The sequence below is a fragment of the Grammomys surdaster genome, unplaced genomic scaffold, assembly GCF_004785775.1.
Source record: "Grammomys surdaster isolate TR1022 unplaced genomic scaffold, NIH_TR_1.0 310, whole genome shotgun sequence".
NCBI classification, from domain to species: Eukaryota; Metazoa; Chordata; class Mammalia; order Rodentia; family Muridae; genus Grammomys; species Grammomys surdaster.
In genome coordinates, this window is record NW_021604729.1 from 697,175 (window position 1) to 711,745 (window position 14,571).

At 49.0% G+C, this 14,571-nt stretch overlaps 1 protein-coding gene across 1 annotated transcript in view; it reads left to right on the plus strand.

The window, feature by feature from the left end:
• The window catches only part of Cd5 (CD5 molecule), a 20,923-nt gene that overhangs the window by 1,977 nt on the left and 4,375 nt on the right, over positions 1 to 14,571 (plus strand). The window contains exons 2-6 of the mRNA XM_028777568.1: positions 6,628 to 6,666; positions 10,547 to 10,861; positions 11,258 to 11,320; positions 11,815 to 12,156; positions 13,795 to 14,082. Of these exons, the coding sequence (XP_028633401.1) occupies positions 6,628 to 6,666; positions 10,547 to 10,861; positions 11,258 to 11,320; positions 11,815 to 12,156; positions 13,795 to 14,082 (1,047 nt within the window). The remainder of the gene's footprint in view (positions 1 to 6,627; positions 6,667 to 10,546; positions 10,862 to 11,257; positions 11,321 to 11,814; positions 12,157 to 13,794; positions 14,083 to 14,571) is intronic.

Consider the following 14,571-nt stretch of genomic DNA (forward strand, 5'->3'; position numbering starts at 1 on the left):
TTTTTTCTGTTAGCTTCTGAATAGTACAGAAAGTATGTGGAGCCGTCATCCCATTTTACAGTGAGGGAAAACTGAGGCCCAGGAGTGCCAAGCCCATGGTAGAACAGATGGTAAGCATCGTAGAGAGCCTGGCCTACATTTTTGCCCCCATACAGCCCCATCACCTCCGTAGGAGTAATAGGTCCCCAAAGCCATTCTCACATGTCAGAGCACAGCCATAGGAGAAGCCTCCATCAGCAGACACACAGACATCAAGGCATAGGACCTAAGGAATGACGATCTTTACAACCTGGTGGGGTTAGAGTGTCAGGGGTTCCTACACTGTCCCCTCTTACAGTTTTTCTGAGCCTCAATCATTGAAGTGGGATGGGGATATGGCTCAGACACTATAGTAACTCCAAAAAACAATTTGAGTTCCATCTGCCTCTTTAGCTAGGTGACCCTGGGGTGGTTTGGTAATCCTCAGTCTCCTTCACTGTAAACAGAAAATAATAGCAGTGCCCTATGGATGTTAATGGCAGTTAAATGAATTGATTCGCAGTAGGTCTAGCCTATCTGTGGTGGAGACAGTGCTCAGTGGACATTAGGGTCATCCAGAAGCAAGGCAAGGCAGGAGAGAGTCAGGAGGGATCTTACTAAGTGCTCCCAGACCATAGATTTTCTCCTCCATTCTTCTGCATAGGCTGTTCATTCATTCGTTCATTCATTCATTCATTCATTCATTCACATATTCATTCATTCATTCATTCATTCATCTACAAATGTGTTTTGAGCATGTGCTACTCAGCTCTTTACAGCAGCAGGAGCATTGAGAGTCAAGGCAGACATTTTGAGCCATGGGTCTGCCCAGCTCACAGAGACCTGACAGAGGAAGTATGGAAGCCAGCGCCTGAATCTTCACATGTCTGGAAGCCTGAGCAAGTCACAGGGCCCCTACTCGGCATACAGACCTGGATGTGAAGCCATAGGACCATTTGAAGGGAATGCCATTTCCTCTGTCACCCCAAGCCCCAAGTGCTAAGAAGAGCCAGCTAGTGAAAGGAGGGAGGAGGTCCACATGATAAAAGCCGTAGACAGGCTGGGAATGTGCTAGATAAGAGCAGGCTGTGCGCTGCTGTCCCAGGATACATAGCTGAGGTTGTCTTTGGCTCTAAGCACAAAGGAAAGGAACCCTGACTGATCCACAGTTCCTGGAAGCCAGGGGCTATGGTGCTAGCTCCATGATCACTAAGCATGGCTCCACCGAGGGGTTGGATGGTCTCCCTACAGTGACCAGGACAAGAATTTAGGGAGAGCTGACAAAGCTAAGAGCATCAGTTCTCCATGTGTTTATGTATATGCATGTATGTGTATATACATGTATGTGTATACAGTTAGTGTGCAGTGCAGGGTGGGAGTACTCTCCGTGTGTTTATGTATATAAATGTATGTATGTTCAGTTAGTGTGTGGCACAGGGTGGGAGTATCTAATTTGGTTTCTTCTTAGTCACCCATAGTAACAAGAACTCTGGCCCTTGGTCTCCTCATCTATAAAACGGGATGGGCATGATGGTAATCCCAGAACTAGATAGTCTGAGATAGGAAAGTCACAAGTTCCAGGGCAGGCTGTATTGCACAGTGAGTAACCGCTCTCAAAAAATCAACCAAACAAAGCAGACTATTAGAAGCCTAGAGCTGTGCTTCAAAGGATAACAATGGTGGTTTCTGTGAATTCATCCAGACAACAAGCACTGGTTGAGTACCTACTATGTGCTGGAGATTCACAGAGAACAAAGAGACAAGGTCTCTGCCCTGGCGGGTCTGACCTGGCAATCAGGGTGTGGAGATAGACAAGAGACAAAGACAGTGAGTGTATGGGTACTAGAAGGTCACTCGTGGGTTGGTGATTAATAAGGGAGGGCTGGGTGGGAGTGGGGTGCATGTTGTTTCTGTAAAGGATGGGTCTTACGAAAAAGAGAAAATGTTCACACCTCGGTGTGGGAAGTAAAGCAGAATCAGAGAGGAGCCCACAGAGCCTCCCGGAGGACTCTGAATGGGAGAAAATGGCACAGTGCAGAAGGCTTTCCTCTGGCCTCTCCAGGACTGTAAGTCCACAACTCGATATCTAGCCAGACATGCTCTGGAATCCAGATGTTTTCCAAATGTGCATGCTTCATTTAAAGAACTGTATGATCCTCACACTCTCGTCTCGAGCCAGCACTGGGTTGCAGAACTCTTGCCCACTTCCACAATGACACCTGGGCTATGGGGACCTGAAGGAACTCCACATGCTATGTTAGATGGTGGGTGTGAGGCACGATGCTGCTTACCTCCAGCTACATCTGTCACCATGGCCAAGTTATTATCCCCTCTGGACTTTGGTTTTCCCACCTGAAGGTGGAGGCAATCACAGCCAGTTTATACAGGCCTGTGATGGTGAGAACAGGCGGCTGCACCAAGCTTTGCAATGTGTGAAGGTCTGTGCATCTGTAATGGCAACACTTGAGAGATGAAGGTAAGAGGACCAATGAGTTTCCAGGTCATCATCTGATAGGGTGCCTTCTAGGCTAGCCTGGGCTACATAAAATCCTGCCACAAGAAAGAAAGGAATAAAGAATGGACAGAAGGATGGAAGGAAGGATGGAAGGAAGGAAGGAAGGAAGGAAGGAAGGAAGGAAGGAAGGAAGGAAGGAAGGAAGGAAGTTGGGGGCCGGGCAGTGGTGGTGCACACCTTTAATCCCAGCACTTGGGAGGCAGAGATAGGCGGATTTCTGAGTTTGAGGCCAGCCTGGTCTACAGAGTGAGTTCCAGGACAGCCAGGGCTACACAGAGGAACCCTGTCTCGAAGAAAGAAAAAAAAAAGAGGAAGTTGGGGTTTCTGGAACCTTCCAAGTTAGCCAATGGAGAGGAGATGAAGGAAGAAATCTAGGACCCTTCCCAAAGCCATCAGCCTCCAATGTAAACTGGTGGATGCAGTTTGGGGAGCTCCATGAACTGTCAGGGCATCACTGTTTATGGAGTAAAGAGGCCACCTGATCTCTAAGTTACATGAGATGATTGGAGAGGGAAGGTTTTTATGGAGCAAGCACTTCATTTGAGGTGTTAGGCAAGAAGTGGGCCTTTATAAGAGAGGCTTACTACTAGGGGGCTTACTATTAGCATCTATAGTTATTGCCAAGGTCTCAGCCCCTGCCTCTGACCCCAGACGCCTACCAGATACTAAACCAGCCTTACCTAGCATGTCCAGGCCGCAAATGACAGGCAGGACCTCTGAGCAGATCAGGGACAGAGGACTGAGTTTGGCTTTGCCGCCAGCTGCCCTGAGCCAGGTTCTGCCCTGCAGAGCACCCACACCTGTGAACAGCAGCAGGCTGGCTACTGTAAAGGGATACATGGCAGAGGATTGTGAACACTTTCAGCCATTCCAAAATCCATAAAATATTTCTGGCAAACAGGTCTGGTGTAAAATGGCAACTTGAAGTCATGGGAGTCTATTTATAATCCTGCTGCATCCCATTCAGGGTGGGAACGTGTGTGTTTCATGTGCCTAAATCCTGGCAGGGCTCACTGGGGAAAAAGCAGGGGCCCCTTGGCTCTGGCAAATGAAAAGACAAAAAGTGTAGACTGCTGGCTGAGACCCTGGTGATGGCGGCACAGCCCACAGCCAGATTCCCTGATTTTCAAAACCATCGTAACTTTCATTTAGATTTATTTTAAAAGGAAAATAAAAAGTCTCAAAATAATTGGATTCTTATCCATGTGGCGACGAGAGACTGGAGCTATGGACAGTGGCTTCTTTTGCTGAGATCTTTGTCTGGGCTTGCTGAGCCCAAGCCATGACTTTCAGGAGCTTGGAGAATGCTATGTAGGGAAGGAAAAGGCCTTGGAATTCTTAGGTGCTGTCCCAGCAGCTTGGAAGAGAGGTGTGGGTGGTGAAGGAGGAAGTGGTGTAATGCTTCCATGCCCCACATCTCTGCAGCCTCCAGGGTCTCCAAGCAGAGTCCTGGGTTGGCGTTGGCTACAGGAGTTTCAGAAAGCACTGGGCATGGGTCAAGTGTGGCTCTAGAGGAGGTCGGGGAGATATTGAGCACAGCCTACAGGGCCCAGGGTAGGAGGGAGTTCCTGGATACCTGTGAGAAGCTGCAAAATGAATGAAGATGGGTTGTGAACAAAGAAAGTGTGCCATCAGTCTTCCTCTGCCAGACACTAGGACTCATTAGAAACACAGCTTGGAGATGAGGCATGTTTAGACCAAGAGGAAGATGAAGGATCATGAAACCAAACTTCATCACTTTACAGACCAGACAGTGTGAAGAGTTGCCAGCATCACACTATATATATTCAGTGCCATGTCTACCCATGATATGTTTTATCTTGACTGCTGGAAATACACAGGAACTGATGTCGCATAGAGCACAGCAGACAGCTTGGCCCATGTGAAGGGCACAGCCTCTGGGCTGCTGGTTGTATGGGCAACATACTTGCCTCTCGGTCTCCTCTATCAAAGGGCAGTAATATCTATCAAGGGGCATAGAGGAGAAAATTGAGAGATTTAAACTAAGAATTCCCACAAGAGTGAAGAATAAAAATGCAGATGACAGTAGCGACGAAGGTGATGGTAGCGGTGGCAGAGATGAGGGCGGTAGTAATGGTGGGCAAGCGCGGTGGCGGCATCGGCAGTGGCTATTGGTGATCGTGGACTTGGTGGCTGAGGATACTGGTGACAGGGGTGACTCTGGTGCTGAGGATGGTGGTGGTGAGAGCAGTAACGACAGTGGTGACGGTGGTGACGGTGATGACGGTGGAGATGACCGTACTGAGGATAACGGCAGCAGTGATGATGGTGATGCTGACACGGGTGGAGGTGGTAGTAGTGAGAATAATAGTGATAGCATCGATGGTTAGGACAGTGGTGGCTACGGTGGTGATGGGTATAGTGACGGTGATGGAGAGAAAGGAAATACGGTTCATCTGAGGACCAAACAGGATGAGCCACACCCTGGAATGCACAGCCATCTCTTTCACTCTCTCACTGATCACCTTCCTTTTTAAATTTATTATTATTGTTGGTGTGTGCATTTTTGTTTGCGTCCGTGCGTGCGTGAGTGAGTGTGTGTGTGTGTGTGTGTGTGTGGTGTGTGTGTGAAGGCAACTTTTGGGAATTGATTCTCTCCTTCCACCTCATGGAGGCAATGTCTCTCGTCTCTGCTGCTGCACAGTAAACTCCAGGCAAGCTGGACCTCAAGCTTCTGAGCAATTCTGTCTCTGCCGCTCTTGCACTGGGCATGCTGGCATCCCAGAAGAGCACACGGAATCTGACTTCATAGTGTGGATTCTGGGACGGAACTCAAGTCATCAGGCTTCCATGGCGAACACTTTTACCTTACTTTCCTTTTTAGAATGGCAGTTTGTGTTCGTTGTTCAGTCTTTCCTAAGGAAATTCTCTGAGCAGGCCCAATGCTGTTGTGTGTGGTGTCTACACATGGGACCTGGGATCATAAAACCCAGTCCCTTCTTCTTTCCCTCCCTCCTTCCCTTCCTTTCTTTTCTTTCTTTCTTTTGTTCCTTTCTTTCTTGTCTGTCTGTCTGCCTTTTTGAACTATATGAACACAATGACCTTGACTCCTGATTCTTCTGCCTCTACCTCTCCAGAGCTAGGATTGTAAGAATGCACCAACCCATCAGACTTATGTGGCACTGGGGACAGAACTTGGGGCCTTGTGAATGCTAAGCAAGCATTCTGTCAACTGAGTTACATTCCTGCACCCTGACATTGCTATTTTTTTTCCAAAAACAAAAAAAAGGCATGCTTCCATGTGCATGGCACACCAGACTACGAGTATGTGTGTGTGTGTGATCAGAGAACAACTCCCTCCACCATCTGAGACCCTGGGATTGAATTCAGGTCACTGGGCTTGGCAGCAAGCACCTGTCCCTGATGAATTCTCTCATGAGCCCCCACTTTATTTTTGAGATAATACTTCTCACTAGCCTGGAGCTCACCTTGTAGGCCAAGCTGGCTGGCCAGGATCCCTAGGAATCTGCCTATCGCCACCAGAATTAGGATTAGGGTTACAAGCACACACTCAGTGTCTGATTTTTACACCTGAGCTGTGGGACAGAATGAACATCCTCACTCTTGAAAGACAGACACTTTCCTGACTGAGTCTCCTCATCAGCAGTGCCCCTCCAAGCAGCTCACACCCTCCCCATGCCAGCGTGGTGCACTGTCCTTTATTCTGCTCCATTTCCCTGTTAACGAGAGGGATGCTTGTGTTACTATACAGGGACAGACAGAGTGAGGAGTCCCTGCGGGCAACGAAGCTGGTGTGTATCTTGATTGTGACAGAGGTCATGCATGTGGTATGTGTTAGCATTCACAGAATCGTGCACTAAAGAAAAATCAATTCCATTTGTGTATTCATTGAGAAAATACATTTTAAAAAGAGAAAGGATTGATGACTGTGGCCCACTGAATTGATTCCATAACCACTTTGGGTTCTAAGCTACAGCATGAAAATCCCTGCCCTGGAATCTCCTTGACTGTGGGGTGGGGAGACAGTGAGCCAGGGCCATGGCTGCCCCTTGGAGCAGAGGGAAAGGGGGAGGGGAGCTTCACATTCTGATCCACTTCTCTCTTTTCCACAGCCTCTTTCTGCCTTGGACAGTCTGGAAGGGATGGCCCAGGTAAGAAAGAACATGAGAAAGAAAATGGCTTCATAGGCTACGTGAGGATTTGCCTGTTAAAAACCTGCCTCCTCCATCAATGTGAACCCCACCTCTTGCAAACACACATCAGCCATGCCAGTACATGTACAGGTGGCACCCTTCGTAATCACTACACGGGTGCTAGCTAGCATGACCCCCACCCTATTCTGTGGGCAGGAAACATACCCACCCACAAATGCATCTCACAAAGCCTTGTTTCCTCTCTGGTCCTCCGTCATGGACACTTGCAGATAGGCCGTGAGAAAGGTTGTGTCAGATTGCAAAGAGCAGAGTGTCTACATCTCAATCTTAGAAGCCACCGATTCTCAAGGGGTTGGGCCACACGTCGTCTCCTCCTGGATACTAACAGTGTCCATTGGCTTAGTGAAGGCTCTGAGATGTCCACAGTACAGAAGCCTGTTGATTCAGTTCTGCATGCTAGAAGTGACTCTTGGGGTCTTGTACGTGTGGGGCAGGTGCTCTACCACTGAGCTACATTCCCAGACCTAACCGTCATTTGAGTTGACGGTCTCCACACTCATTGTACCACAGTCCCATCTCCACTTTAACCTGGATAACACTGTGCTGAATTTATCTGGAGAGAGATGAGGGTCTTGTAAAACCACCATGCAGCTTCAGACAGGACTTGGGCCCTTAGATGACATCCCAGCCTCAGGTTCTAGTAAGTCACTTGCTGTCTGAGCCTCACATGTCCACCTACGGAAGAGGAGAAAATATCTTTCTTTGGAGAACTCCATGAGGTGCTTATGGAGCCAGGAGCACATGAAGTATCTTCAGAGATTAGATGTGGGATGAGTCCTCTCCATCCAGCTGGCGGGTGACCTTGTTTACCACAGCCCTGCTCTCTGTGCTCCACACATCCCCATGGGCAGGAAGGAAAAGAAAGGCAGCTGGCCAGTGGCCCTAAGCCAAGAACCAATCTGAGAAGCCTTTTCAGTTTTAAATGTGTTCCTTGAGTGAGCAATAGATCTGCTGAGCTCAAAGCTTCCTATGACAAGATCTGCTGCTGAATTCACTTCTGTCCCTGTTCCTCACCTCTCCTTCCTGCCTCTTGCCCCAGGTAATGACTCTGTTACATATCCTCCCAAAATCTCTTTGTATACAGAGAGAGAGAGAGAGAGAGAGAGAGAGAGAGAGAGAGAGAGAGACAGAGAGAGAGAGAGAGAGAGAGAGAGAGAGAGACAGAGACAGAGAGAGAGAGACAGAGAGAGAGACAGAGAGAGAGAGAGAGACAGAGAGAGAGAGACAGAGACAGAGAGAGAGACAGAGAGAGAGACAGAGAGAGAGACAGAGAGAGAGACAGAGAGAGAGCGAGAGACAGACAGACAGAGAGACAGACAGAGACAGAGAGACAGAGAGAGAAAGAGCAAGACAAAGAGAGGTGAACCAATGGACAGCCAGAGTCAGAGAAACAGAGAGACAGAGAAGCACAAAGACAGAGACACAGAAAGAAACAGACAGAGAAATAGAGAACACACTATCTGTGGCTTCAAACAAGTGAAGATCAAAAATGAGACAGGATCTGGGGAGATGGCTCAGTGTGTAGAATGCTTGCCTTGCAAGCAAGAGAACATGAGTGTGGTTCCAGAACTCAGAAAGAAAACCCAGACACCATGGGGGCAGAGGCAGGCAGGCCCCTGAGACACATTAGCCAACTTCAGACCACTGGAAAACACTGTCTCAAAAAATGTAGACAGTGCCTGAGGAAACATACACACACACCACATACACATACCAACACACACACACCACCACCACCTCCACCTAAACAAATAGTCAGCCTTGGACTCATACAAATACCTTTCTTGTCACTATTCCTCCAACAGTACAGAATCACAATCATTTACACAGTTTTTCACTGTGCTAGAATTCTAAATAATCTAGAGATGACAGCACACAGAGGACACATTCAGGTCAGCTGCAGACACTTTGCCACCTTGTTTGCTGTTGCAATGTTGAGGTTGGATGGAACTCAGGGCCTTGAGGATGTTAAACACATACTCTTCTGCTGAGCTACATCTCCAGCCCCTTCCCACTGTGGGGGAGAGGCGGTGGGGGTGGTTAGCTTGTTTGTTTGAGAGCTGTGTGGTCCAGATTGGACTCAAACTCATCAAAGATGACTTTGAACTCCTGATACTCCATCTTTCACCTTCTGGGTGCTGAGATGACAGGCATGTGCCACCTTGCCTGGTCCTGGACCATTTTACATGAGAAACTTAGGCACCTGTGGATTCTAACGGCCAGAGGTCCTAGAAGCATTTTCCATGGGTCCTGGGGGAGAGCTCCACATATTACACAGTCTTCTCCCCACCACTGAGCTTTATAAAGTCACAAAACTACGAGCCTGCCTATAGCCTAAGAATTTCTCTTTAATGTGTTTACTCAAGAGAAACGGTAGGCATGAGCCTACATGCTAGCCTGCACATGTAAATTTATAAGCATTTTGACACATGGTCGACAAATACCGAAACAACCCACATGATGATGCATAGAAAAGAAATGGAGAAAATTCACACAATGAAATATTATTCCACAGTAAAAAATGTTTTTTTTTAAGGCACAAACTACTGATCTACCAAGGAACACACATAAACCACTAATATACATAGAGGGCAAGAGGTCACAGCAAACGGTGCTCTGTGATTCGATTCAATTATGTGACCCCGCAGAAGAGCAGGGACTAATCTTTCATGGCAGAAAGCAGGGCAGTCCTTCCCTGAGGCTGGAGCTAGGGAAATGAGCTGGCTATCGAGGAGCAAGCGGGATGTGTCTAGATGACAGACAGGCTCTGTGTCTAGACCACAGCATAGCCATGTGCTTGCAGATGTTCGCCAGCTTCCACAGACTAGAACCCTTAAAATGAATGTATCTTACCGCAGGAAAAGCATGCCTCCGTGCAGTTTTCGATGTTTTGTTTCATTGAGACAGTCTTCTATACCCCAGGCTGTCCTCAAACTCAACTTATTGCTGAGGATGATCTTAAACTCCTATTTCTCCTTCCTCCACTGCCAAGTCCTGGGATTGCAGACACATACACCACACCCAGCTAATACAGTTAATTTAAGACAAAAAGATCCTGGGAGAAAGAGTGAGGGAGAAGGCTCAGTCCAGCAAAGAGCTTGTACATGACATGAGCTCAATCCTCAGAGCCCACATTAAAAAAAAAAAAAAAAAAAAAAGTTCCAGTGGCAGCGGTGGTGCACGCCTTTAATCCCAGCACTCGGGAGACAGAGACAGGCAGATCTCTGTGAGTTCAAGGCCAGTCTGGTCTGCAGAGTGAGTTTCTGGTCAGTAAGAACTACACAGAGAGAGTTTGTCTTGAAAAACAAAAACAAAACAAAATAAAAAAGGACAGGATGGCACACTTGTAATCCTATGCTAGGTAGGAAGAGATGGACAGAGCTTCCTGGCCAGCGGGCCTAACTCAACTGGTATGTCCAAATCCCAGTGAGAGACCATGTCTCAAAAAAGAGGATAGACATCCAGCTCCTGGGAAATGTCACTCAAAACTGACCTCTGACACACATGTGCACACGTGCACACACATCTGCACGAGTACACAGAGACAACAGATAGATATCAGGCCTCAGGCTTATTGAAACAGGTTGGGGGGATTTTGTTGGACAGAAGACTTCAGGACATCTTGTCCGCAGCCCCAAGGTTCCCTCTAGCTCAGAAACCTGAGCATACATAGCATAGGGCCAACACAATGACCTGCCTGAGGTCCTAGGAAGCCTCAACAGTGCCCTAAAGGGTGGTGGGGGACTCAGAAGGAGAAGTGAGAGCTGAGCCCTTCCTCCATCACCTGATGCCTCTCACTACCTCTTTTGATGCTCAGGTGTCCAGATGATGCTAAGAAACTCCAACTCCAAGTGTCAGGGTCAACTGGAAGTCCAGGTGAAAGGGATGGGAAGCCTGTGGAGAACGGTGTGCAGTTCCAGTTGGAAGTTGAACGAGGACCTTGAGAGAAATGCCCATCAGGCCTCTGCAGCGTGCCAGCAGCTGAGATGTGGTGACCCCTTGTCCCTTGGCCATCACTCTTTATGGAACAGACCCCAGAACTCAATCTTCTGCCAAGGATCCCCGATGTCTTTCTCCAACTGCAGCATAAGTTTACCAGCCCAGTGCCTTCCGCTGAGCCTGGTCTGCCTAGGTGGGTGAGGGTGTGACACCCTGGGCTGAGACCTGGGAGGGTAAGCGGGTAGAAAGGGGCTTCACAGTTACAGAGCCCTGACCACAGACAGGTAAGAGACCTGACTGGCAGGATTAAGCCAAAGGGTGCTACATCCATCTGCCAAGATTGAAAAGCAAGACCTAGCTCTGCCAAATGCCAACTTTGCTGTTCTTTGAGCCTCCATTTTCCTGTCTTCGATGTGTGGGATGGCCACTTCTTAGGGTGTTGAGAAGCAGCATGGGGGATGGGGGTCAAGTCAGCTTACTGTCAAGGGGCACTAAGGTCATGAGCCCTGTGTCTTCACATTGCCACCAGCTCCCCTCCTCCTTCCCTCTGCTCCCCACTTCCCACCCTTGTCTGTGTGTTTCACTGCAGAGCCCCAGAGGACAATGCCTCCACCCACAACCACCCCACCCACCACCATGCCAGAGCCCACAGGTAAGAAAGTGCTTAGGCCTCACGGAGGGAAAGGGAGAGGACGGACTGATGCAGACAATAAAGACCCAAGGACCAGGAATGACAGAGCCATTGCACTCTTGGAACTCTCAGGAGCTGTGGTTATCTGTGCAGATGAGACCTGTCAACATTCCTTAACCAAGGGGGGAGGGACTCATGAGACCTCACCCTCCTTGAGAAAATATAGACAGTTAATGGTTGTGGGGGCAGAGAGACATTTTGTTCAATTCTGTAGCCACTGGTAAGGTGCCCATGTTCCTGTAAATAGCTCAAATTAGATTCATTGAATCACCAAAAACAAATAAAAACTAAGAGGCCAGATGTAATTGGAATTACATCTGAATTTCAGTGGAAAAGGTTCAGGTGTGTCCTATGCAATGTCTGGGACCCTCACCTCCCAAGCATTCATCTGTTGGGGTTCAGCAACACAGCATTCTGGAAGGTATCCACACTCAGACATGCCTTCCCCTCTCCAGCTCCTCCTAGATTGCAGCTGGTGCCAGGACATGAGGGCCTGAGGTGCACAGGTGTGGTGGAATTCTACAATGGCAGCTGGGGTGGCACCATCCTCTACAAGGCCAAGGACAGGCCCCTGGGCCTGGGGAACCTCATCTGTAAGTCTCTGCAGTGTGGATCTTTCTTGACACATCTGTCTGGGACAGAGGCAACAGGAACACCCGCTCCTGGAGAGCTGAGGGACCCCAAGCCCTTGCCAATTCGATGGGAGGCCCAGAATGGGAGCTGTGACTCCCTACAGCAGTGCTTCCAGAAAACAACCACCCAGGAGGGTGGCCAGGTGCTCACGGTCATCTGCTCTGGTAAGCTAGAAGTTGACCACACTTCTTCAGGCTATCTGTTGCCTTTGAGTAAGGACATGGGATCCCCTGATCAGATGTTCAAGCTTTATGAGAAGTCTGATGGAGATGAAAGAGAAGCAGAGGACCTGAGCCCATGGCCTCTAAACGATAGAACAAGTTAGATGAGGTGGTGACTCAGACATCTACAGAGCGACTCCTTCCTAGCACAAAGGAACTACCATCTGGAGAACGGAGTCAGCTGGGATTCCCAACAGGAAGAAGCTAAGGGCACTTGCAGGGGTTGGCTTTGACAATGGGGAGTTTTTGAATCTTCAGACAGGAGGCTAAGGGGATGGTAATATTTGGGAGATCCCTAGGGCCTGGCTTAGAGCACAGCTATAGAGGCAGCCCCTAAAAGGATGCTCTGTCTGAGCCGTGAGCTACAAGAGACCAGCCGTGCTGGTGCAGTTGAAATGGGGAGAGAGGGAAAGCTAAACACATGGGACTCTATGGGCACCAGACCAGGATCGGGTACAGACAGGAAGAAACCACAGTTCAAAACAAGGCAGAGTAACCACCAAGCCCAGGAAGGAGTGGGTCCATGTCGCTGAAGGTGTCCTTGATGTTCTGGGCATCCTTCAGTTTTCATCCCCACCTTTCGGGGTGGGAACTATTGTTACTCTCTTCTTTAATAGGGAAGCCAGGGCTCAAGGAAGTTCCACTTCCTTCCAGTATCACAGAGCACTAGCTGAGATTTGCAGTGTCAATCCAAAGCCTATTTCCTATATCTGGACTACTCAAGGTGTGGTCCTAGACAGGTAGTATGAGTGTCTCCTGAAACAGTCTCACCCCTCCCCACACCCCTAACGAGGCCACTTTCAGCAGGTCCCCAGGATTCCAACACAAATATAGGCTGCATGGCTCAGAACTATAAGATCTACAAGCAGGGCAGCTTACTCCAATGGAGACCTGATATAAGTTGGCCTTCCAGGCAGTAGCAGCCCCAAGGTTCTCTGGGCCAGATGAGAGGCTCATGGCTGGCTCCAGCCCCGCCTACTCCTCAAGCTCTCCTGCAGGCTACAACCTGCAAAGCCAAGCCTGGGGTCTTGCTTTGAAGTTTCTTCTAAATAGAAGAGTCACTAGGGCTTTGAAGGTGAGTGTTGCCATGGAAACTAGCCAAAGCTGGTAAGCTCACTCTTGACTTTCAACCGAGCATAGTTGCTTCTGCAACAGATTCCCAAGCCCCACTCTGATTAGCAGACGTGAATACCTCTCTAGGTACCTGGCCTCATGGCCAAAAGCCTATTCCACAGGGTTGGAGCCTGGGAGGCAGAATTCCTGGGTTCTGTCCCACCAGTGAAGTATACCAGTTCTTTCCAGTCCCCAGGCATCAGTTTCCTCTTCTAAAAAGCCCTCCCTCTTCCTAAGCAAACAAGTAGGAGGGCTTGACCACCCTGCCTGCTCCTTTGCCACTGTCATCTTGAAATAGCCGCCACCAGCCGCCCAGAGGCCCTAGGGACTGCACAAAGCTTGGTCAGAGAAGTGCTAGAGAAGATGTGAGGAGGGGCTGTGGAAAAGGACACCTCCTACCTCCCACCCCCCAACAGTGTCAAGGCCCCAAGGCCAGGCCTGCTTCTCACCATCACTTCCTCTCTGCAGGTTTCCAGCCCAAGGTTCAGAGCCGCCTGGTGGGGGGCAGCAGTGTGTGTGAGGGCATCGCTCAAGTGCGCCAGAGATCACAGTGGGTCACCCTGTGTGACAGTTCTGCAGCCAGGGGTCGGGGACGGTGGGAGGAGCTATGTCAGGAGCAGCAGTGTGGCAACCTTACCTCCTTCCATGCGATGGATGCTGACAGGACCTCCCCCGGGCTCCTCTGTACCCAGGAGAAACTGTCGCAGTGTTACCAGCCACAGAAAAAAAACCACTGCAAGAGGGTATTCGTCACATGTGAGTTGACTGCAGGTCTGGTTAGGTGGAGGGCAGTTAGAGACTATTTTTCTGGGACCTAGTCAGTGAACATATCTCTAAAGAGCAGATCTGACAGGTAGAAAAAGCTTCTGGGAAAAGTACAATAAACGGGATTTGGGGAGCAAAAATCAGCAATGATGAGTAGAACAGGCAAGGCCCCAGTAGATCACTGTCAAGCTACTGGTAGATGTCAGAACTTCCCTTCTATCTCCTGCTTTGCCGTGACGCAAGCTAGAAAATCAGGGGTGGGTGGAACATATTTACTATATGAATGGTAACTGAATAATGTCTAAAAGAGAGATGGGTACATGGATGGGTGGCATGGAATGGAGGTAGATAGGTGGTGGATGGGTGAATATATAGATGGTTGTATAAACAGATAGATGGATGGGTCAGTGGATAGACAGATGAATAAACAGATGGATGGATGGATGGATGGATGGATGGATGGATGGATGGATGGATGGA